Source organism: Alligator mississippiensis, chromosome 2 (genome assembly GCF_030867095.1).
Source record: "Alligator mississippiensis isolate rAllMis1 chromosome 2, rAllMis1, whole genome shotgun sequence".
NCBI lineage: Eukaryota > Metazoa > Chordata > Crocodylia > Alligatoridae > Alligator > Alligator mississippiensis.
Genome location: NC_081825.1, coordinates 198,236,248 through 198,262,331, shown reverse-complemented (window position 1 = coordinate 198,262,331; position 26,084 = coordinate 198,236,248). Strand labels below are relative to the sequence as shown.

The window sequence follows — 26,084 nt, the reverse complement described above, 5'->3', positions numbered from 1 at the left end:
AGCAGTGGTGGGTGGTGAGGACAAATTTAAGATGACCCTCCAAAAATTAGATTTTAGACATGGAAAAATTAGGAAAAATAACCAATTTTCATTTTTCATCTCTAGAATCTAATTATTAGGGGTTATCTTAAGTCTGAAGTCATTTTGGATTTGGATAAATACAGTATATCAGATGATGGCACCGTTCTGATTAAAGAGAGAAGATAAGGAGTTGAAGTGAAGGGGAGTTGCGGGGCAAAGGGAGAAGAGGGAGGAGGATCTCCATACAAAGTGGGTAAACACCAGACCTTCCACATTCGATAGTAGGACACTGTGCTCTTGAAACCCTAAGATGATACCATTTATATCCAACTTCTAAACCTGAAGAACTCCCATTACTGGTAATACTTAATTTTGGTTCTTTTAGGTTTTATGCTCTCTCATGATTAGTTTAACATTGCTTCACAATGCTGCAACTTTTAGTGCAATATCTGGAACAGAGAATGTAAGATATGAGGGATTTTTGATCAAACAGAAAAGCAGACCTTAGGCAGGCAGCCTGAAAATAGTGGTATTTTTAAGATGTTAATCATCAATACGTTTATTTTAGAAAGTAGGAGATTAAAGCTAGAATCACTGAAATATGCATGCAACTCTCAAAAGACTCTATAGTAAATGTTGCAAATATTTTTTCTCTCTCTCCTTCATATTTCAATATTACCCAAAAAGTAAATACATAAGAATTGATATATATTTATAGTCAGTGAGCCATTTTATCACAGTAAACAAGCCAGCTGCTTTAGCATCCATTTAATAATCAGATTATGCAGAATTGTTGTTAAATAAACTCAGTACTCTAACCTTGGTTCCCCTCTTCCTTTTCTTTATTTTTATTAGTCATTACACACACAGGACATTACACACACAGACAATGAGGTGTCTAGCAATGTGATTGAATGGGTGTTTCCATTTGGTATAATAAATACATAATAATACATCTATTTAGCTGTGCTGCATGTTTAGAATTATTGCAGGGTCCCCAAAAATCATTCTCTTTAGTAATAAGTACTTCCTTACCATTTTACCTTAGGTTTTTTTTCCGCATGATTGACATATTGTCTTGTCACGACTAAGAAATGTGCTGTCTGTTAAATTAAGTACTGTCAAATTTGTTCTGGTATAATTCTAGATCTGTGGAAATTGACAGTAACCCTTTTCTTCTCTCCTGTTCAATTTGCTATGACTATCTTGCTGCAATGTCCATTCCATTCCTTCCTCTTCTGTCTTTACTGTTATCTACCAGTGCTTGGGTACAGAGATAAGTGTTTCACTCATTCACATTCCAAATCAGCAGCTAAGGCAAGAGTCCATCAAGGTACTGTATTCTGTGTCCTGAAAGCAATATTCTATTCTACCAGCTCCATAGTTAGTTTAATGTTTTATTTTATGCTATGCATTAGATAACCTTAACTCTGTATTAACTAATAGTTTTGACAGTGAATGTATATGGAAATGACAGTGATTCAACACAGTTTTGCATAGTGCATTCTTACATTGTTACAGGTGACTGCAGAGTGAGCTCCAGATCTTAAATACACCCCTTTAAATTTGTTCGTCTTTGTTAAAATTTTAGAAACCAAAAAGCATTTCCCAAAACAATATTCATCACTGTTTCTGATGTCTAGCAGAGTAACTAAGAAATGTTATACAGTCTGGACTTTCTTGACATCGTCACTGATACTGCTGGTGAACAGAGAAGTAACGACTTCTTGCTCAGCTAGAAACACACAGAAACATAATGTCTATAAAAGAAGCCATATTTTCCAAAATTCTACTGCAAAATCAAACTGCAAAAATTAAACACCAGCTAGAACAGAAAGAAACCACCTTTGTCTTTTAATTGCTGTTATCGGTAACTAGTAAATGTATTAGTCTGCAACTATTTGTAATTGGCTCTATGCTTTTGCTTGTTTTGCCACAAGCCATGATGACAACATGCTTTTGACAGTTACAAAATAGGATTGATATCCTACCTTATTTTTTTCTAGTATTTGGTCGTCTTTACTGGAATTTCCTCCTTTCATTCACAAAATGAATAACAATTTATAAATAGTTACATGCCTGTTATGAATCTTAATCACATATTTAGCCACATACCACACATACCCTTTCCCATCCCCCCAGCCCTCCAAATTGGCATGCAGATTATAAGCAGAGTAACTGATTTTCTGTGCCAGAATGGAGGAAATATGGAGACTTGTACTGGCAGAGTTCACTGTTCAGGTTCAGAACTACAGTGTTGACCCTTTCACAGTCATTGTCAAAAGCTCCTGCTGATTCAGTAGTGGAGGTAAAAACTGTTAACATTGTAACGTTAGCTGATATCACAGGGTCAGAACTCGGTCGTGACTCTGGAAAAATCTTTTTTTTTTTTTCATTCTGCCTTCCCAAAACAAGCGCATGTCTTCTTTTTTGGAGGTACATGATGTGCAAAAAAAATATTGTAATACAACTCCTGTTATGGCTTCAGATATGAAAGAAAAACTAATATTAAACGTAATGTTTTTGTAAGTGAGATACTTTAGACAACTAGCTTTCTTTGGAGGAGTTATTTAAAGAGTTGATCTGTCACCAGCCTTGTTTCTAACAAACCTCATTTATTCCTACCTGTTTATTTACATCTAAAGCTGTAAACCAAACAAGCAGCCAGGCTCTGCTGTACAAATAGGCAAGAGGCTCTCTGAGGTTTCTCTACAGTACTATTGCTTGAATAGACATTCTGTGCTAAAATCCTATACCTGATTCAGCATTACCAGCAGTTTTTATCATTTATACATGAAGTCTCAATAAATATTGATTTTGAATAAATATGTTTTTCCCATTTTTATACCATAGAGGAAAAACATTCCGAAGTAGAGATGTTTGGTGCCTCAGGTTGTGGATGTCCTTCTTAGATTTATAAGCAAGGAGGGATTATTATGGTTATCTCTAGTCTGACTTAAAAAAAAATTTTAGGCAAAGAAGAATTTCACCAGTTTATTGAACACCTTACTTGAAATACCTGTGCAAGCTTTGGTTTCTAGAAAATATTGAGCATTCATCTTTCAAAATCAGGCACCTTTAAGAAGATATATTGGGTGTGCAGAAATTGACTAATGCAAAATCACTAGTCATTAATCCAAAAACTTTTCCTTGGTTAAACAAGACGCAAGACTTGTCTAAATTAAGATAAAAGATCTGTCGAGTTACTTAGTCCATCTCTCTGTGAATGCAGCTTTAACCCCCACAGTGAGGGACCAGCGCAGCAGACATCTTGCTGGCCCCCACTTCCTTGCCCCGGTAGGGTTCTGCAGTGCCCTGAGACCTGGTGGCTCCCTTTGAAGAGCCAGCATTTTATTGTCAGTAAGTTTTTTTTGTTTTTTCCCCATGGATTTCATGGGCAATGCCAGATTTTGCAAAATCCACAAAATCACGATTTCAGGAGGCCCCTTCTTATAATAAAGTATATGTTAAATAGTCTCTCAGTTATTGAAGGAGATGCTTCTGTAATAGCAGGGCTATTCCTACCAGGTAAGCCTCTAAAATAATATGCCTTGAGGCAAGGAGCTCTATAGAACTTATGTCACTACTACTGAAAAGAGCACTTAGCATTTTCATTTCTATAGAATGCACATTTATTATTTCAAATTGTTATTCATCTTTGTATCATGTTATTGATTTGATAGTAATCAGTATTAGTATAATATAATGTGTTTAAGTAGTGTGTAGAATATATAATGTTGAACTAGATTGGAATTACTATCCTACATTCAGCTATACTACAGTAATACAGTTTGGGAGATGATTACTATATTAGCATTGTGGAATAATATTTTCTAATTATTTCTTTCCAGTGCATGATTTTTTGTTGCATCCTGTGAAAACTGCAAATGTCATGCACACCTTACTTTCAGAGTTTATTTGTGTGCGCATGCTTTGTGTTCTGCAATATCTTAGTTTCATGAAAGATATTGTTTTATAATATTTTTAATTTTTATGAAGGTGTGTGGGCAAGTCTTCGTTCTAGCAACCGGTTTATCAGCACTCAGACACCATTCCTAGATGTTGGGGCAAGACTGGCAGGGAAAGATAACCCAGCTGCCTACAGTAACAGCACCTTTTTGCAAAACCAGCTCCTGAAACGCCAAGCTGCCCTCTACATATTTGGAGAAAAATCTCAATTAAGGGTAACATCTCTCTTCCTTATAATTTAAAAGAGTTTTTATTTGGTTGCACTTGGTAACATTATTTTTCTTCCTTAAATAACAGAAGAATGCTCTAGAAAAAGCAGATAGGTAACTCGTGTTAGCGTATAAACTTTTATAAAGATTGTTAATAGTGTTTGCAATGCAGACACGCCTTCAGATTTCTGTTGTCTTTTGATCTGGAATGCAAGATATAGTATAATAATATTTATGGCAGTACATCACACCATGAGATGAGGTATTCAGACATATTTGTCATAAGGCAGTGCACATTTTAATTGTTGTTTACACTTTAAATAACAATTTATATGGGAATTCTAAAATTCAAAATAAAACAGGTATAAGGGAAATGTAATATATTTATTTACTCATTCTATTTCAAGATCGTTAACTTCAGGGAACTGTACAATTCTGGGTTAATTTGATTTCCCAATTCTTTCAGAAAGTTTGTCATGAGAAAGTAGACAGTTTTTTTGTAATCACCAGAAATGTGATGCACCCAGTAATGTTGGAAAAGTATAGGACAGCTTTTCATTCCCATCCTGCACTGTTGTGTCATCCAGCCTGCAGAGATCCCCAAGGACCTGTGGAGATGCACTGGATAGGGTATCCAATCCCAGTGTACAAGGTTGGGCAGAGACAGTTCCAGGTCCCTGGTGACCCAATCCTAGCACGCAAGGATGTCCAGGCTCCCAAAGTCCAGTCCTTTCATGCAGTGGTGAGAGGGTGTGCAGATAGACCCACCTCCAGGGTGAATCCCAACACGTGGGGGCGGTTCTGGGCCCCAGGGCCTTATCCTGGCACTTCAGGCAGGAAAGTAGCAGTCTAGGACACTGAGAGCTTGTTCCAGCCTCCAGACCATCCCACTGGCACTTGGCTGGCCGACAAAGCCAAAAGCTTGAGCATCACTGGCCAGGGCAGACTCTACCACTAGAGCCCAGGCAAAGACTATGCCCCCCTGCCCTAGCAGCAAGGAGCTCCAAACCCCCTGGTCCAAGATTGTGATCAGGGAGTGAGGGCTGGGAGGTCCTTATCTCCCAGCCCCTACTCTGCCATCACTATTGGGGAGCAGGGGGCTGGGAGATTCTTATCTCCCAGTGCCAGCTGTGAGGTTGCAGGGCTGGAGCTGGGAGATCCTTAGCTCCCAGCGCCAGCTCTGCAACCATGGGGCCGGTGCTGGAAGACCCTTATTTCCCAGCACCAGTTGCACAACTGTAGAGCTGGGGCAAGAGATAAGGGTCTCCCAGCCTGAGCCCCTCGACCGCGGAGCTGGCACTGGAAGATAAGGATCTCCCAGCCTGAGCCCCATGACTCTGTATCTGGTGCTGGGAGATAAGGGTCTCCCATTGCCAGCCCCATGGTGCAGAACTGGTGCTGGAAGCTCCCTGTTGGTAGGGGCTGGGGAGCCTGTTCTCCACCCAGCTCCACAAGTGCGGAGCTGGGCGGGGAACAGCCTGGGGAGCTTATTCCCCGCTCAGCTCCACAAATGCGCAGCTGGGTAGGGAACAGGCTGGATAACTTGTTTCCCATTCAACTCCACGAGTGCTAGAGACCTTGCAGAGCTGGGGAGCGTGAGTTTATACACCAGAGTTTATTTTTAGTTTTTTAATGAATGCAAAATAAAACCCCTGCCAAAATAAAGGTCTGCCAGCTTGCTAGTATAAGCCTAGAAGTTCCAAGGATTTTTTTAATCATGTTTTTGTTTGCACTTTACAAAGATTATCATACAGAAGTAAAAGGAGGACAAAAATAAGCAACGTAACCATTAAAACATGTAAACATTTTCTATAAAATGCTATTGAAATTTAGTTTTCATTCCATAAAATACCTCATTCTGAACTAGAAGCAGAAATCAGAATTTTGAATTTCCTGCAAAATAGTTTATATTCTGACTTTATATTATTTTTATATTTTGAATGCATTATTTTAAATTTTAATTAATATTTATATTTTCTTAGACTTTATTTTATAGTTAGGGTTAAACAGAAAGTAAAATATAATTGGTTAATAAGATTCTAAGAGATAATTGGTAGTACATTTGATTAGTTTGATAACCGGTATTCAGATTATTTTGGTATTTGCACTTGTGTGGTTATTTGGTTGTTAGCAGCAACAGATCCAGGAAGGGGGTTGAAATGTTTATATATATATAAAAGAATGTCTGCCTTACACCAGCTCTCTCTGTAGATGGGGACTCTCTGGGATAAATTATATTTTTGTACCTTTCCTAAGTGTTGTAAGAATCATCTTGTACCAGACAGGATTTTAAATGAAATAGAATATGAAAATATGTTTGAAAATTCATAGCAATAAAATACTCCTGCTCATATTGAAATTCCTGATAAAAAATATGCTTCTCTGCTGAATAACATGTCATCGTCTTCTCCCCCCACAGGGCTTCAAACTTGATTTTGCTTTAAATTGTGAATTTGTTCCTGTTGAGTTTAGTGACATCCGACAGACGAAAGCCAGTTTTAAAAAGCTGATGAGGGCTTGTATTCCCAGCACCATTCCTACAGATACTGAAGTAACATTCCTTAAAGCTCTGGGGGATTCAGAGTGGTTTCCACAGGTAATTTATATGACAGATGCTTAAAAAAATCTATATGCAGTTCTGTTTACACAAAATAAATTCTGGTATGTTCTGACAGAAATTAATGTGTTATCCTGACCAGAAAATCCTTTTCTTTCTTCATTGTAATTATATTGCTTGAAATCAGTTATATATTATGCACACACTGTTATTTTAATACAGTGTTAGGATTTACTTATAGGAGACACATTTGACAACTAGAAAGCATAATTCATTGCTCCTCATAATGTGGAACAAAACACAAAAATATAGATTCTTATTTTCCTTTTTTCTAACTGTTTTGATTTATGGCTTGAATGCACATCTTGTTTTTCCTATAAAATGCAGAAATATAATAATGTAGAACAAAAAAGTAACATTCTTTGCATCTTACTAATATGTGCTATGTTGCATTTTTCTACACTGCTTTTTAACAGAAACAGTAATTTATCTATGACATAATGGATCAAACATGGCGAAACGTGTATGAGGATGTTTAAAGGCAAATTATGTGCAAATATGTCCCTCTCTTTCCCAACCCCCACACATACACACAAGGATTAATCAAATTAAAGCGTGATTAAGATTAAAGCGTGATTAAGATTAGTCTCTCTTTAGTCCTGATGCAGTACTAAGGACCCCCTCTACACATGCAGGTAAAGGCATGTTGGGATCTAATACACGATCCACACCATTGCACCTCCTGCTATTCCACGCATGCATGGCAGGAGGTGGGACTGGGGGATCACACGTTAGATGCTATCATGCCTTATTGCAAGGGGAGCCCAGCAAGAAGCAAACTTCCATGGCTGGAAACCCCTTCAGTTTAGGGGCTCCCAGCCACGGGATCACTCCACACATCCCCAGGGCTGGGGGATCACAGCAGCTGTGATTCTCCTATCCTGGGGGTTTCGTGCACCCCAGGGCAGCTGCACCCCCTGGCACCCAGCATCTGCTCCTGCGAGACTCTGGGTCCCCATGCCAGTGCTACCAGGACCCAGAGTGGCAGTATCTGGGGCCGAGAGTCCCTACACTTGCAAGACTCCCAGCTTTGGCTGGACATGGTACACCTCTGCACCTGGGAGCCTTGTCAGTTAACGCGGCTCCCTGCTGCACATACAAATTAAAGCTTGATAGCAGCTAGCCGAGAAATTAGTACACATTTTTGAGGTCTTAACTTTATAGCTGGTTGGAGCCTTTATTCTGTGATAGCTACTTTACACATGTAGCTGGGCTCTAGGTGATTGCGCAGTTACCCAGTACATTGTGGGATACCTGTAATGAGGGGGTGAGTTTACATTTAATTTCCCACTTAGGTTACGGATATGAGAGACTTTGGTCTTTTATCCTGACAATTTGTTTTGGACTGGACTACCTTGTAAAGAGATAAATTATGCAGTTTGGATTTTAATACTATTTGTAAAAGTTGAACTTTTCTTTATTAGGAAAAATTGCAGTGTATTGCACTTTTTAACTAATATACCTAAGTTTCAAATGGAGAAGTTTAAATTATTGTTGTGCATTCATTTAACTTGATTTCATACATTCACCTTGCAGTGAAGTGACTTTTTTTTCCTCAAACAACATGGGCTTCCTGCCAGCAAAAACAATGTTTCACCTTCTTGCTGCTTGCAGTAATGCAAGCCGTTCAGCTTTGACCTATTACAATTTCAGAGTAATATGTTACCATTGTTTTCTAAATGAGTAATGATTATGTGAATGCTAAAAGAAGTTAAGCATTTGATTATCATCATAATGAGAATTAATATGTTTTTACTATTTCTGTGGTAATATTTTAAGAATTTTCCTCTTTTCATCTTGTGATAACAGCAAAGTAGATTCAGATGAGTTTAAAGAAGAGCAAATGTTCTAAAGCAGGGGTGTCAGATTCATCCAGCTCATAGACCAGGCCTACATGCCAGATCCATCCCACAGGGCTGAGCTGGTGTGGGTGCAGCATACACTGCCCCTGCCTCGAGTGGCACAAGGCAGTCATGAGTGTGCACTACATGCAGCATGTGGGGCCAGTCCAAGGCACACACTATGTGTGGGGCCCGTGTCATACCAGCCATGCCTGCTGGATCCAGCACATGGATCTGGTCTATGGGCTCAATCCATACTGGCCCCATACCAGCAGCATGCACCCCAGGTTGGCTCCATGCCATGTGCTGTCTCTACCAGACGGACTCCATGTGCTGCATTCAGTGTATAGGGCCAAGGCCAGCACATGCTGCATGTGGCACACCAGTCAGAGACCCACAGATGCCACTGTGGGCCAGATGATAGGCTTCCATGGGCCAAATCTGGCCCACATGCTATATATCCCTGTTCTAAAGTGAGGTCATTGTTAGAAGGGCACTAGGGGTGATTCTTTTTCTTTTGCATTTTCTTTCTCTACCTTCACTCTGTTCTCCCTGAGCCCTGTCTCTCTTCTTCCTAGATCCAAGACCTTAGGTGCACTTTTTCCATATTATTTCATATTATTCTTTCCTGTACTGTTCTCTACTACTTTTTCATTACACTCTTTCAAGCTTTTAGTAGGATAGTACTTGTATTTACAAGTGGAGTAAAAAACTCCGCAGGAGCACATGTGTAGGCACTCCCCCGGCTGACTAGGGCACAAGGGTGCTTCAGTGCAGGGGCTGCCTGCTGGCTAGCCCTGCACTGAAACATCCTTATGCACCAGCCAGCCCCTCCACGGGGGGAGCAGCCCTGTTGAGCCAGGGGGAGCAGCCCCAGGCTGGCAGGGTGACCCCCAAGGCCTCCTGCCAGCTGGGGCTGCTCTGATCCAATTCAGTGCGCTGCAATCCTGGCCACATGTGTAAACACACACCTTGGAGCAATAAACTCTGGTGCAATATTGCAGTGCGTTAATATGCACATGTAGATATACCCAGTGGGTTCCATCCTACAGCTGAAAACAAAACTAGTAAAGAACTATATACATAAACGCAGTTTACACAAGTGTGTTTAACATCCATCTTGGAATACTAGGACTAATAAAAAAATGATAGAAACAGAACAGAGAGACTCTCTTTAGTCATGGAACGTAACACTTTACTGTGATAAATAAGTTATTGATAAAGCAACATAAGCATGTTAATAAGAAAAAGAGGAACAGAGCCCAGTCTTGTAAACACTTTTTCAATCCATTTGGAAATGTCTAAAATACTTTCCAGTGAATTAATGTCAAACTCTGAAGTGTTTAAACCATAGAAATGTTCTCTATAAATCTCCTATATGATGTTTTCCCATTTAACAATTCCAGTGTATCTAGTGACATTATGGAATGGGGGATTTCTTGTGGGAAAATGTGTAAGGCCCACATAACTTACGCACTCAGTCTACAGTAAATTATCATCTGTTGATATGTCTGTATACTGTAAGGCAACACCGTTGAGAGAGACAGTGGAGCTCTGCGCGTACCAACTCTGGGACTAGCTTTCACACTAACAGTGTATGAGCTCCTCCCATTTTCCTTTAAATCACTAAATATTTTTACAGTACCTATTTTATCACAAAATATAAGGAGAATCGGTGCTTCGGTCTAAGTTCTCCTGTCCTAGTTTTGATTTAGTTCCAGTAAAACTCATCTGAAAACCTTGACACATTGGCGTATGGTGATTTCAGAATTTGTCATGGTGCTGCTAACCAACTATTCTGCACTGTTTGCACATGTCATACAATTGCACAAAATTGCACATTATTCATACATTTCATAAGATAGGAATTTTAAATACTTATTAATTATAAAATCACTATGTTGGTCAGTAATATCAAGAGTTTTATCCTGAGTTCCAACATGTTACTTATGTTTAATATTATGTAGCTTCACAGGATAATGCAGTTAAGTGTGATCATCTCAGAACTCCTTGAGAATGGTTCCTCAGTTATGGTTTGTTTGGAAGATGGCTGGGATATTACTGCACAGGTAAGCTGCTTTTCAAAACTTGCATGCAGCAGGTGCTGGTAAGGACAAATGCCAAGTATTAGATTTTTGTGGCTGAAATTTTGTTAAACAAAAAACTCCTAAAGACTACCTATTCAGTCATCACAGAAGAGGCTAGAGCAGTCTGATATCTCGCTGTCCTACATCCTTTATTGATTTCAAATTCAGAATGAAATAATACATCTTTACCCAGTGTCCTGATGCACAGGTCAAACACCTACCCAAGTTCTGTAGTCCTGTGCAAACTACTGCTTTAGAAAGAGCTGAACCTCACTACAAAAGCTTGCTTTTTCTTCTAAGGGAAATGAAGTTCAGCATAGGTTGGAAGGTGAGTTAACAGGAATTACCTATTCTCTCTATCGGTTCGGGATTGGGAGGCCTAAACCCACACACCCCTAAATAATTTTACCCCTGACAAACTTATGCTAAGATGAGACCTGTGAAAGAAACCGTAAACCAGGGGTGGGCAAATATGGCCCCCCAAGCCAGATCCGCCCCACCAGCTGATTTTATCTGACCTGCAGGTGGGCATCGGCATCCTGCAGAAGGTCCTAGGCAAGTTGCAGTCAGGCCCCAGCAGCTCTGGGTCCAGCTGACATGGTGCTGGGCAGATGGGTGGAACTGCTTCCACCCAGTGTCCCCTGCAGCGCCAGCAGATGCCAGCCTCTGTTCCATCCCGCCTTGCCCCACCTCACCATTAAGGCTCCTGGGAGCCACAGGGTCAGTGGGTGGGGAGGGGCATATGCACACAATGGAGCCTTAATGGTGGGCATGACAGTGCAGAGGCCCCACATTAACAAAAGAACAAGTGAAACAACATTGTCCTTGTATCTGGTACTCAGAAGCAGATCCAGGATTTCGCAAAGAGGGGTGTGGGAGCAGTGGGGCAGCTGATTGGAGCCTGTATTGTGTGATAGCTACAGACTGTACCATCAAGCATCGCTCAGCAATATTTTTAAATTCCTAAAGCAAGAACAAATGTCTCCACCCTTTCCCCTTTGTGCTCAGAGGCACATCCCCCCCTCTCCTCAACCTACCACTACTCGCACTCTACCCAAGGGGAGCTCTAGAGATGCTCCACTGAGGCTACACAGGGACTGGGCTTAGCCCAAGATAGCAGCAGTGGTGGCTGTGGCTGGTCAGTTTTCTTTTCCCTGCCTAGGGAACACCCAGGAGGACCAAGAAAGGGAACCCACCCATCCACTACCAACATTGCTATCCCAGGCTGGGTCCAGCTCCCATGCTACCGAGCTGGAGTGGGACAGGAGCTCTTCTCACCCCTGGGAGAAGGGGTACAGTGGCAGGAGCAGACAGGGAAGGGTGGGGGGGGAATTGGGAGAGAGGGAATGGGGAAGGGAGAAGAAGGGTTGTGTGTCTGAGCACAGAGAAGAAGCAGAGGTGTAAGAGGAATTCTTGCATTCTTCAGGTCATAAAGTCCTCCCTGACTTCCACTCCTGCTGTGTGGCCAGAAAGGGGGTGCAGTCACACCACTTCACCCTGTCTGGATCCACCCCTGCTGTTATTAAACTAAAAGAAAGGGAGGATAAGTTATTCTGTATTTACTCAAATTTAAGATGAGAGGGTTTTTTCCCATTCAGCCCCAGTGGAGTCAAGCTACGGTGCCCTCACAGCTCAATATTACTCAGTATATGCATGTACCCCAGATACCCTTATCCATGTGCTAAGTAGTGCACCAGTAGTGCACTGGGTGTTCTTGTCAAGTCCTGGGATCCTTCAAAAATGTATGTGCAGATGAGGTGCAGGGCAGCCCAGTACAGCTCCACCTTATGGAGGGCCAGGCCACACTAATCATATACGACAGGCTGAGACAGGCACCAATAGAGAGATTCTGGGTGAACTGTTTGAGGCCATGTTTAGTGATGTTTGCCAGACATTTAAGGCTGGCTAAAAAACAGGACTGATTGGAAATAGGAGAGAAATAGGAGAGAGAGTTAAAGCTCAGCTGTGGGAGTGAAGAGGAAGTAAAAATGTATTTGGTGTGGTGAGTCACCGTGACTTGAAAAGAGTTGTCACTGAGGGGGACTGAGCACAACGGGCATTACCGTATATATCTTATTCAGATGGACTGCAAGCCTTTTGGATAAAATCAAATGTATCATTTTTGGCTCCTATCACTATGTTTAACCAGTATAGACCTCGTGTTTTGTACTTATGCTCAGTGTTGGCTGCATTTAATCAACTTCACTTTCCACTACTGAGCACATGCTACTTTTGGCAGCAATTTCATGATAGACAGTGTATTTCACAAGGTCTTCCTATATGCAAATGTATCATAAGGGGCTTTTTTTCCCTATGTTGATTGGGAGGAGGGGGAAACCTCATTTTATATTTGAGTGCATGCAGTATGTGGATACTGAATTAGAAAAGGTTTGTGTCTGCCAAGTGTTGCGTTTTAGAGTCACCTCACCCACCAATCAGTTAGGAGGGGCTTCAGTTGGCTGGCAGGCACCATTGTATCACTTCAAAGAGGAGCCTTCCCCAGTTCTTACTTTGGAATCCTTTGCTAGCTGCCACTGGCTAAGCTCATTTTTCAAATGTTTCTCTTCCATGTTTCTTATTAAGGTATTTGAATTTATATATAATTTAAATTTAGCAAATACTGTATTCTAGTGACTTCCAAAGTTTGTAGTCACTCAGATGCAATATTTTTTGCAAGTTGCAAGCTAATATGGTTTAATATGGCATTTGCTCTTACCCCTGTTTGGTTATTTCTGCCTTACGTATCACCTACCCTGCAGTTTTCCCAATTATTTTTTAATTTCATTTCTCTGAATGACTGTGTTTGATTACCTCTGGTATTTCATAGAACCAGGCTGAAGAATGTTTCCGTTCATTGATCAAAACATTCTATCATTAAATATATCTCTTCTGTTAACACAAATAAATCCTGTTTTGTGACGTAGGTGGTGTCTCTGGTGCAGTTACTCAGTGATCCATTCTATAGGACACTTGAAGGCTTCCGCATGCTAGTGGAAAAAGAGTGGCTCTCTTTTGGTCATAAATTCAGTCAACGTAGTAATTTAACCCTCAATTGTCAGGGTAGTGGATTTGCTCCTATTTTCTTACAGTTCTTGGACTGTGTGCATCAGGTAAGCATAATAAATCTAAATCTACTCATTGTTTAAAAAAAATATTCCAGAATGAAATTGTGCATACCAACACTTCAGATCTATAAGTAGAGTTAGTGCTTTAAGAGAGAAACAGAGACTTCTTCCTTAGGGAGACTTCCTAACCCCTATTGGAGTAAGTGACCAGCTTCAGTACAGTGTGGGAAAATAGGGATGTTGTTACTAGAACTGTTTAAATGATAAATAATTTCACAGGGACAGCTTGCATAATGGATCATCTAAGACAGTGGTTCTCAACCCTTTTAGACTCAAGGTGCCTCTCATTGATTTCAAAGCACACCTTGTAAAATTTCAGCTCTTAATTTGCACTCATTTTTGACTGCAGAAAAATTATAAAGCAATTCTTTTGTTACAAAGATCTCAGAAAGACCACAACAAGGGAGAATTTTTGTAAAACTGTGGGTTCCTATTTGAAATATTTGGGTTTATGTTGTAATCATGTTTACACACCCAAAAGTGCTAACATTGTGTGGCACCCTGCAGCACCCTTGGATCTCAGGGTATCCCAGGGTACCACAGCACCTTGGCTGAGAATCACCAAGGTCATATACATATGAATTTTAAGTAGAACTCTGATGTAGATACAAGCTTCAGATTGTGCTCCCTGCCAAGCCCCGCAGCTGGAATGCTACAAAATCTCCACAAACACAGGCAGCAATATGTTCTGCAGCCAGGGCATGCAAGTGGGTTGCTCAGTCCTGTAACTCTGCTCCTCCCCACACCAAAGAAGGGAACCCTGTTAGTGAGCCTTCTCATTGGCATCCTATAGCCCCCCTGGGTGGTGGGGTGGGGGTGGGGGTGGAGCAGACTGCAGCCCCCTGGAATGATAGTTTGTCATTCATTGTGCAACAGGGGCTATAGCTCTGTTTCCCACCCCTATGTGGGTGGTGATGGGCTGTCAGTGAGCATGCCACAGTCCCTGACTTCTTCCAGTTCCCTGGAACTAATGGAAACCAGGAAACCAGAGCACTCTGAGTGTCCAACCCCCTCTCCTCAAGACTGGGAGGGTGGAGAAGAGAGCTAAGCACTCTAGGATGCTGTGAGACCTAGGAACACCCTGTTCCTCTGCAATGCACTGTCATATGTGGCACTACAAAATGTAGCACTACATAGAATTTGCTGTTTCATCCAATAACATTTACATAGCACTGCAGGTGGCATGCACATCTGTCTGCTCAACTTCTGTAGTGCTACAGAGGTATTTGTAGCATTACAGATGTAACATTGACCCTTGGCCCATGAGAGAATGAAGCCATAAGAGCAGCATGCCAGATGATCATGCTTGGAACTTTATGACCTGTACCAGCAGCCACATCTTTAACTGTAGAGCTCACCTGCTGCCTCCTCTTCCTCCCTGCAGGTTGTAGGTACAAAGTACGAGACAAAGCACAGAATATATTATAATTGTTGACCCCAGTTCTCTCTTCTGCTACCACCTCTAAAACAACCACCTTCTTCCTTCTATGGGGATCCCTACTTCTAGACTGAAGCTTCTGGTGAAAACAGACCACTATCTGAGTCATGGAATAGAGATGGATAGAACTTGTGCTCCAGGAGCAGTACTTTCTTTGAGGACCTTAAAAGGGGCCCATGTGGGTAACTGGGAGCAAAATAAAATGAAAATATTTGAGCACTGAAAGAGATTGCTAGCCACTTAAACATTTAACTCCATCTTTTCCTTAGTAAATGTTATCTCCTTCTTCTCTTGTCTTTCTGAATCGTGTTCTTGATGATGATATTTTAACAGACAACTCTATCATACAACAACCTGTATTTCCTGTCTTTTGTCTTTCTTTTTGACCTGTGCACCTCCTTGTCTGTGCATAGCAAAATGCTTTAGGTTAAGAATATGTTACAGTGTCAAAACTATGAGCAAATGATATAACAGTAGTTAATGTAAATTTTAGAAAATCAGTTTTTTAACCCAGCATGTTTTGTTGCTGATTTAACAAATCGTAACAGTATTGTTCTAAATGTGAGATCATCTATGTTAGTACATACATCTGCACAAGAACTCACTGGGGAGAATCAGTCTTAATTATTTCAGCATTTCTGCTAAAAGCAACTTTCATTAGTTTATATACAGCTAGATGTTATATTGTGCAATCCTATCATACTAGAATTTAACCTAAAAAATTAACACATCAATTTAAATACTCAAATTAAAGGAAAAACTCCAAATAAATGCATTAGAGAAACTTTTGGCCTCTCCTCAAACCTATTTTTAACAATTTTAGTTTTAATATCTTAACTGCAATGAGACAACTACTGTAGAGCCATTACATTTGTTATTGATTCAACTGAAATTACAAAAAAAATTAAGCAGTGATTCTTAAATTAGAAATGCATCATCTTTTAAAAAGCCATTGTTTATGCCAATATCTCCAGGTGTCAGCTGAATTATTAATGCTAAATCATTCTTTCACAATAGCAACATCTGGCAGATATTCTTATTGCTTCTAAGAAGACTGGACTGATTATAGTGATATCATTACAGGATGCTTTCTTTATTTTATTCTTTGCAAAGAGTGTCTGGTATTTTCTTAAATGGAATTCAGCAGAATGATGAACAAATAGTTATCTAGAATTTACATCTGACAAAATCCTCTCTCTTTACAAATGGTTGTATTAAAACTCCCTGGCTAAAGGTCCAGTTCTGCCCACAGTTACTTTTACGAGATATTTAGCAGTCACACACTTATGAAAATATTTGCACAAACAGCCCCTTGTTGACTGCTACCTATTCTCTAAGATATTTTAAGATTTGTTATTATTTAAACCAAGTTATTATTTCTTTATTTGCACCAGAATTGCAAAAGTATAAGATATTTCAGAAATGGAAAGGGATGAAGCAAAAGTAAGATGACAAAGAAACATTCAGCAGAGAACTGAGTGAATGGGGACATCATGATCTGAAAAGTAATTTTGGAACATTGGAAGTCTTTCTGTGTCACTGTGTTGGAAATATCTAGATAATTTATATCCTGGCAAAAGATAGGTCCAGATTTTCCAAGGGGTTTAATGAGGCACATACCTGTAATCTTACCTTTCTGGTTGTATATGTGAAAATTAAGTAATTAAAGAACATTTCAGTTGTATATAAATTTAGGATCTAATCTTTTGGAAGTCAAGGAAAGCCTTTACCCAGACTGCAGTAGAAGTAGAAGCTGTTAGATGGTAACTAAATATATTTACAGTATAACCTTTTTGAAATGAAATGGTTAAGTAGCTTGCAGTGATGAATATCATTTCATTTTGTGTTTATTTTTAATTGCTCAAACTAACTCAACCACCTTCTATTCCTAGTTTGTAGCTGTCCATAGATTAGTCATTTCTGATTGTCTGAACTGCATTTTATTTAGTGTTTTCCCATAATTGCTCCCCTTTGATGAAAATTTGTGAATTGTACTGCAGCTAGAGAAATCAACATTAAGAGTAGTCACTTTCTTATCTCCAAGGAGGTAGAAATCAACTATTAAAACAGATACAATTACAGTAATGGTATAATTTCCCTTTTTTCAGACAAAAAGTGATTTAGATAATATTTTCCGTCAATAGTAAATTGCACTATCATAATTTCTGCAGTTACTTTAAAACCAGAAGTCTCAGAAAAAGTTTAGTTGTGAAATTCTTATTTCATTTTCAACACCCAGATCCATGCCAGGATTTCTATAACAGTTTATTTAATTGTGCTTTAAATTCAATAAACTACTTGTGGTGCACAGGTAGAAATTATGACCCTGTAAGATTCATAACTAATGATAAAGTATGTTCTAATAAAATGCCACTTCCTTAGAAGAGCACATACCAACTGCTGAAACTTCCTTAGCCTGACGAAGGGTTTTTGAACCCGAAAGCTTGCTTAATAACTATCCTCCAACTATTTGGGTTGGTCTAATAAAAGATATCAAATTCACCCAAGGAACCTTGTCTGCCTACTTCCTTAGCCAAAGCTTTGAAAAATTCTCACTTCTTAACGTAAGGAAATAGTACTATTCTATGTATGGAGTGTAAGCTTATAAACAGAGTGTTTGTAATCTGTTGATTTAATTATGAGCTGGCCGCTCAGAATGAATGTACAGTGTCACCTCTTTTTAATCTAAAGAAAGGCAATAAAATGTTATAATCCCAATGTAGTTGTTAGCTTTATTTTTTTCCTTTTCATAAAGCAAATTTATAAAAAGCTTTATGAAACAACCCCTCTTTTTTCTATAAAGCTACGTAGTTAGATGTGTTAGTCTGATGTTAGCCAGAAGGTAGGGTAGAGATGTACCTTATAACCTAACTGAATCAGAGATGCATAAACTTTCATAAGCATGAGCAAGAACTCACTTCATTAGATGCTAATGAAAGGACATCATTCAAAGTAGTAAGCTACATATTTGTATTGTTACAAAAGCTGTGTGAGAGTTTAGCATTTATATCAGAGAAATAAGGGGATAAAATAAACAAGTGTGCAGAACTGGAATCTCCTTGAAGTAGCTTACTATTTAGATGTCTGTTGTAGTAGCTAGCCTTTAAATAAGAAATTCGCTTAGTGCAACCACTCTTACCTGCATGACTAAGAGATCTTTTTTCTATGTTGTTCCAACCTAATCACTGTTATACATTGGTACCTGATATCTCCTTTTTGCAATTTACATTGGGAATTTAGTAAACTACATGCATGATTCTCAAAACTTCTAACATTTCTAAAAATCTAAGCCTGAACCACATTAAAGCACTAACACTGCTTATTATGTGAACACAAATGAGCAATCTCTTGCAAAAAAGAATTATCTTATGATAACATTCCCAAAAGTTTCCTTGTCTAGTTATTTGACATGACAAAGATAACCCATATAATATGTGAAATAAAGACTAATGGACAATATGTAATGCAACTGGAGCAGCCTTTGCCAAGCAAACTTGCCAAGCAAACTTGTCCAACTTCTTGTGAGTTTACTTAAGAGATTCACATCCAATTAAACTACTTCTGTGGGTCCTGTTTTCAGTACAAAGTAGAATATTCCTGAGAGAGGGAATATTAGACTATGATAATTAATCTTATTTCCAGTGTTATAAATTTTAACCTTTCAGCCTCCAAGATATTATTAGGAAATGACCTAGTTCCAAAATACCACTTTATAAAGCAGATCATATCCTAGAATTTTTTTTATTAGGAAACTTTCCTTTCTAGACTAGTTCCATAAAGACACAGGGCATGATCTTGAGAGAGATGCTGAGCACCCGCAACTTATTGCATAGCTTGAACCACTCAATACCAGATTGATTATGAGAAAATGTATGGTAGGAAACCAATATGATTTTTTTTAAATGTGTTGAGGGTGTAGATGGCCTAGCTTAGGACTGGCCAGCCCATGGCACATGTGTCACTAATGACATGGGCAGCTGCTGTGGGTGGCACATAAGACCTAGGCACTCAGTGAAGGGAGGCACTGAAATGGAGGCAGGAGAGTTCAAGCCCTGGCCATATGGAGCAGGATGCTGGGAGTGGGACGCTATTGTGAGAGGAGGTGTCAGGTGTCACCACCAAGAGCCAAGTTAATTTTTCCCCGACCCTGCAGCTGCCACTGAATTAAGGGCTTTGGATCCTCATTTACGATATAAAACTGGTGATGGCAGGGCCAAGGAAAGGTTAAGCTGGCTCTTGGCAGTGGCACCTTTCTCTGTGTAGTGTCCTGTCCCCATCTTGCTCTGCTTGGATAGAGACTGGAACTCCCCTGTCTAGCACCCCAGGGTGTCACAGCACACTATTAGGTGTGCAGATACTTACACAATTCACAAGATAAACCCAGAGATTTCAGATAGGATCCCATAGTGTCAAAAATGTTCTGACATGGTCTTTCTGAATTCTTTGTGACAGAAGGATTACTCTATTTTTTTTCCATAGTCAAAACACAAGTAAAAGATAAGGTATGACATTTTTCAAGGTGCCTTCAAGTCTAAAATGGTTGAAAACACCATTTCTATATGCTTCTGGGGAGCAGGAATTAGAAAAGAATTGTGGGAGGGGGCACATCTTCACTTGTGGCAAACCTACCGAAAAGGTAGGCTACCACTGGTCTAACCGATATTCTGCCCTGTCTTTCGTAAAGGTAGAGTTTGATTCCTGGTACCAGTCTTTTATTCCTCCTACCTAGAAGGACAGCCAAGTGGTATAAAGGCAACATCCTCAGCTCCTAAATTTGAGTTTGCTGATATAATTCAGCCAGAAAGATAAGTTCTTTTGAAGCCAGGACCTAAATGTAAAGGAAAATTAGAAGACTGGTAGAGACAATTTTAAGGAGATTATTTCAAGACTGATAGGCCTCAGTTTTGGAGTATTAAATTTTTTGTGTGTGGCTGTGGCTGTTTCCAGAGTCCAATCCTTTTTTGTAAATCACCAGAATTTACAAGCACAACTGATTACAATAATAAACCACATGACAGCGAGGAAAATATCATTAAAGAAATAGTCTAGTTCAGCATTCACAGCAAATGTATGTGGCCTGGGTAAAAAGTAGGGTTTTTTTCAAAATTAAGAAAACTTTTACATTAACCTTGTTACTTCCAATTTTTGGGAGACCTATTTACTTAACTTTAAGTCCAGTCAGGGAATGCCACATTTAATCCAAGTTAATTTATGTCTAGTATGATTGTAATGGGATGCTGGTTTTACTGTATGTGTAAAAAAAAAAATTATATTGGGGGAAATATACTGAACTTTGGGAAATCAGTGTAGACCTAAACAGCTTTTGAGAAAGTAGAAACATTATCAAAGTATATTCAAATATAGTTTATACAGAAAGACTACGGTGCTTTTAAATCCAAATGAGGATCAACCTGTCTATACTTAGTTTTTTGATAAAGCAGATATTTCATGGATTAACTGAGCTACAAAATGTCTGAAAAAGAAGTATCAGGAGAAAATTTGGTTAGACAGATCCATGTGGAGTATAAAACAACTAAGTTTTACTTTGTCACAATATTTTACATTATTATTCTTTAAACTTTACATTTTTATTATAATATTTTTGTTTTCCTTCTATGTGTATTTTTTAGATTCACAACCAATATCCAACAGAATTTGAGTTCAATCAGTATTACCTGAAGTTCTTAGCTTTCCACTATGTTTCAAACAGATTTAAGACATTTCTTCTGGATTCAGACTATGAAAGACTAGAGCATGGTATGTGTTTAAGAATGGGATTGATGTTTATTTATTGCATGTAATTTCTTGTGTAAATGTATAGTTTTGCCACTAATATTAGTTCACAGGAATCATTGAGTATGTGGTGGTTCAGGTATATTGTACTGATGATTAAACTGCAGCAAACTTGAAACAGAAAAACCTAACATATATTTTTTATCTTTGAGGAATATACTGGAATGTATTGAATCAATAGCTCTTGAATTATGTTAAAAGGTGGAGAGTGTAAGTAGAAGGGAAGGAATAATTACCATTGCCAGGCTTTGCTTCCTTCACTAAAATGTGCACATAACACATTTTCCTCTTCCAATTGCTTTTTCATTAAAGATTTATTTTTAATCTTGAATTGCAGGAATCCTGATATTTATGAAAATGTTTGGAGTTGTTGGAGAGGGGAGTCTGTTTACCCCTTTCTATTGAATACCTTTGTTTTTTCCTACTTTCTTCCTCTGTCTCTTGCAGGCTGACTGGTTCCAGCTAAGACCCCTTGCAGCTTTTGCCCTGTGAGAGCCCTAACTTGGTTACAGTGATAGGATGAGGGATGAAGTTACACATTGTACTTAGACCATACTAAATCTGTGGAATGTTAAGTAGTGTTAAAGTCAGAATACGCTGTGAGCAGTTGTATGTTAAGGGTTAATACTATTTTTTGTCTGCATAGCTTTAACTTGCAACTAGAGGGCTGGCAAGCAGGGGTGTGGCTAGAAGCCAGGACACCTGGACTCTATCCCTGCTCTGGAGGTGGAGGGGGAGTGAGAGCAGGGCATCCTGGGATACCAGAGGACTACAAATAGCTCGTTTTATCTACATTGAGCAGACTGAAATTATGGTAGCAATATGTAAGTAGCATGGCCCTTGCTTGACATGGCATAACTTTGAGATGCCCAGAGGGCGCTTAGCACAAATTAATGAGCTTTAACTTGTAGCTGCTTACATTTTAAGGGCTCTTATACATGTGCAGGAAGCCAGCTCTGCCATGCTGGAGATCTAGCATGTCACAAAAATAAACACACTCCAGCAGCCTCTAGCATCATGTGTATCAGTGTTCCCATGCTGAAAAATGGCGGCCAGGCACTTTGAACTAAAGCTCGTTCAATGACCTTTCCTTCAAAGCGCCCCACTGCCATTTTTCAACATAGGGGATGCTGATACACGTGGTGCTTGGGTGCTTTTAATTAGTGTGGCTCTCTAATTAGAGCGCCCCCCTGCATCTCCCAGAGCACATGTAAAAATGCCCTAAGTGTCCATAGTTTGGTCAAAGTATGATGTGTAACTTCACCCTGAGTGACAAACACATAGCTCAGGTTTTTCTCTGAACATGTGTAGTAAATAAAATGCTAGTGAAATATCTGATTTTTATTTTTTTCATGGAGAATTTTATTTTTTCCTGGAAACTGATCAATTTTATGCTTTCTGTTGAATTCTTAATGACTATGAAAATAATACAAGTGTAACAATGACCATCTATGCCATTCCTGCACAAAAAGGGTGATTTGTATTTCATTAACTCAGTCATTTTATCACTGTTCTGAACTACCGAAGAGGATGTTAATGCTTTCATATGTCACTGCATTCATGGTGAAAACATGGCCCAGTGAAGTGAGTAACAAACTATCACTTACCACAATTTCACTCAGACTCTGTTTTCCACCGTGTGCCTCTTCTGAGCTCACATCTTTTGGGACAGTATTGCAAAACGGCACAGGTAGTCATGGGTTATCATTTAGTTACAAACATTTTCATGCAATATATATTACATGGAATTGTAACTAATATGTGGAACTGTAATAATAAATCTAATATAGTTTTAACCTCACTAACAGTACTAAAGTACTTCTGGAAATTTTAACATAATAATAACATGTAATACAACACACTTTTTAATCAGTTTGGTGTTTTGTCAGCTAAGACCTCTGTAATATTGGGCGTTTTGGTAATATGTTTTTATACACTTAATAAAAGAAAAACCTCCTAATGTGCTGTTCGTTGCATACTGTAAGTCCTTCTTTTTGACACTATTCTTTTTTGATAGGAACATTGTTTGAAGATAAAGGAGATAAACATGCCAAAAAAGGAATCTGTATTTGGGAATGTATTGAAAAAATGCACAAAAGGAACCCTGTTTTCTTCAATTACCTCTATGCACCTGTTGAAACAGAGGTATGACATAAGAGAATAAAAGTTTGTATTTGTCTGTATGTTCACCTCTGAATAATTATCTGTTTGGATATCTGAAATGGCCTGGACCACTTATTTATTATTTTAAACAGCCTTCCTAAAGGCACTTCCTAAAAGCAAGTGCCTAAAGGCACTTAATAAATCAGCATAGTGTCTCATTGGTTTACATTAGCTAGTTAGGTAGTTATTTAGGAGTTATATCCATTATTTGTAAAGGGCCAGATCCTGAGAAATGTATGCATTCATGTCTGTCTTGGTGATTTAAGATTAAATTTGGTAATTTAAGATTAATTACACAAGTAATAATTAGAAGAGCAATCTTAAAAGTTACACATGACCATAAAAAGATATTCTCCAAATCACAGTTGGGGGAAATTGGTTCAAAGTATATCTAAATTTATATATGAAACATCCCAATCCTTGACATATTGTATATTTCATTTTACGTTACCTGATGTTATTGTGCATATTTACTAAATTTTCTTCAGTTAATATTTATTTTGTACTGTGACCTATATTGCTCCTATTTAGAAGTATTCTGTAAGCAAAAAGTACTTTATCATGAACTATATCCATCTTTAAATTCAAGCTTTGAATAAAATATTGGGGTTGCATAGCAAAACAGAGTAATAACTGCGCATTCTGTTTTCTGTATGTTTTTAATGATCTCTGTAAGCTACTGTAATCTTTGTTAATTAACATTATAAATAGAAATACTTCAATTAGCTTGAACTATACCAGTTTAATCTTCACTACATTTAACCATTATTGTAAAACTCTGGATCCGATCCAGCACTGACTAGATGCCTGTAGCCATCAACATACATTGGAACCGTACTTGCATATATAGAGTGTCTATAATTCCTACCCAACAGTATTAGAGATGGTGAGACCCCACCTGCTCCTCCCTCCATTCATCATTTTGGCATCCAGGTGTTATAAGACTTTGTAGTAGCAACAGAGAGAAGCAGGCAATGTGCTTTAAAGAACCAGAGTTTAATTATAGCCTAGCCCACACAGCAGAGTTTTGCCAGCATAGCTATAGGTGTGTTAAAAGGAGTAGGTTTGTCAGAAGTACTGAGCTGCGTAGCCCACATAGGTATACTGTCAACACCTTGGAATGGATGCAGCTCTGTGGACAGAAGAATGATTTTATCAGTTTCCTGTATTTTGTATAGGGAGGTGATGTAGCTGCAGTCAGAGAAAAAAATCCTGCCAGCACGTGCCATGTGTTCACTAGGGGCCTCTGCTTGATAATAGCTATTCCAGCATGGCTAGGAGGAGAGGCTCTGTATTATAGACAAGCCCTGTTTCTTTTTTAGGTTTTTCTCCATCTATGTTCTGCTGTTGCAAACCTGAGAACAGAAAAGGGTGATCCTCTTAGTCTCTCATTTCTTTCCCATGGTCCAGGGAACTTGCAGTTAGGAGTGTCTTACTTTTTACTACTTACTTCTTATGGCCTCTTCTATCCCTTACACTCTAAATAGATAGATACTTAGCACCCAAACAGACAGTAATTAGGGTTAACATCAGATATTTTGATAGCGTATTCTTTCTTTTTTATACACAAACTTCCTTTTGATCATCAGACTGTCCTGGTACCAGGCTTCAAAATAGCCATTCACTTGAGAAATATTACTGTCTCATATGAGGTAAAGAAAAAGTGGTTTTAAGTTGTTGGGTTTTTGTTTTTTTTTTAAATATGTTTAAATTTAAATAATGTACAAAAAGTGCATTTTGCATTATTAAAATAAGTCTGCTTAAAATTTGATTTGAAACTATGACAATCTATGTCCAGGCCTTCATTTACTGAAATCTGTACAAATCATGTAAATTGATTTGTAGTTTGATAGAGGGATGGAGTCCAGTCATATCAACAACAGAGACCTTCCAGTTGCATTTCTGCATGCATTAAACTGTGCTATGAAATTGCCAATTTAGACCCACCACTGAGTGTGACTGCCAGTAACGTCAATGGGATGGGGCAACTAGGTCAGCCTGCCAACTGCAATCAGCATGGTAGCAACTGACGCTGCCTTGGGCTGCACAACTGTCCTGGACTTGAAACTGCACTGCTATACCTCTGGTGACAGCTCACTCTCTTCATGCAATTCTTGTCACTTCTTTTGAACACAAGAGATATGTGGTGCAGTTACTTGGGGTTCCATACCTACATTTGCTTAGACCTACTCCACAGTAGAAGAATCCAGATCAAATGCCAATTTTCTGTTGGACTACCCTACAAACATTGTTTAAGTAGCCTCCTAGCACATACATGCTGATCGAATCCACTGCTTATGAGTCAAACAGTGAAATGAACAGACACTATAAGACAAAGAAAGGCTCTGTTACTCTAAACTTTAACGGGCTGAGAGTGAGACTGATGACCAGTGAGACTATTCCAGTCACAACTCAAAAACTTTATTAGGATACACAATAGCAAAGACTTGTTTGTATTAATAAAGATTGTGTTTATGTAGCCTTGGATTCAAGGGGAGCACAGGTCCACTGGCCAGGCTTTTCTGTTCTCAAAGGACAAATGTGTGTTCTGTTCGCTACTGATCTAAACTATGCCACTTACAGAAAACTGCACAACTTAGATCAGTTCCGCCCAGGGCTTTTTGAATGTCTGTACCTAGCCATATAGTTTAACCACAATTATATACTTAACATAGAGTTTTCCATATTTGATTATGCTTTTGCAGCTACATCAATCCTTTTCCGTTTTACAGAGTTAACACAGAGTTTTTCCATATTTGGTTATCCTTTGGAGCTACACCAGTTCTTTTCCACTGCCTTGCATTATATTAATACACATTAT

General features: G+C 38.9%; 1 protein-coding gene across 3 annotated transcripts in view; it reads left to right on the top strand.

The window, feature by feature from the left end:
* SBF2 (SET binding factor 2) overlaps positions 1–26,084 on the top strand; it is a 487,110-nt gene that overhangs the window by 437,868 nt on the left and 23,158 nt on the right. For all 3 annotated transcript variants that reach the window (XM_019476811.2, XM_019476810.2, XM_059722672.1), the window contains 6 exons: positions 4,021–4,205; positions 6,619–6,795; positions 10,625–10,726; positions 13,669–13,854; positions 20,938–21,064; positions 23,118–23,245. In XM_019476811.2, the coding sequence (XP_019332356.1) occupies positions 4,021–4,205; positions 6,619–6,795; positions 10,625–10,726; positions 13,669–13,854; positions 20,938–21,064; positions 23,118–23,245 (905 nt within the window). The remainder of the gene's footprint in view (positions 1–4,020; positions 4,206–6,618; positions 6,796–10,624; positions 10,727–13,668; positions 13,855–20,937; positions 21,065–23,117; positions 23,246–26,084) is intronic.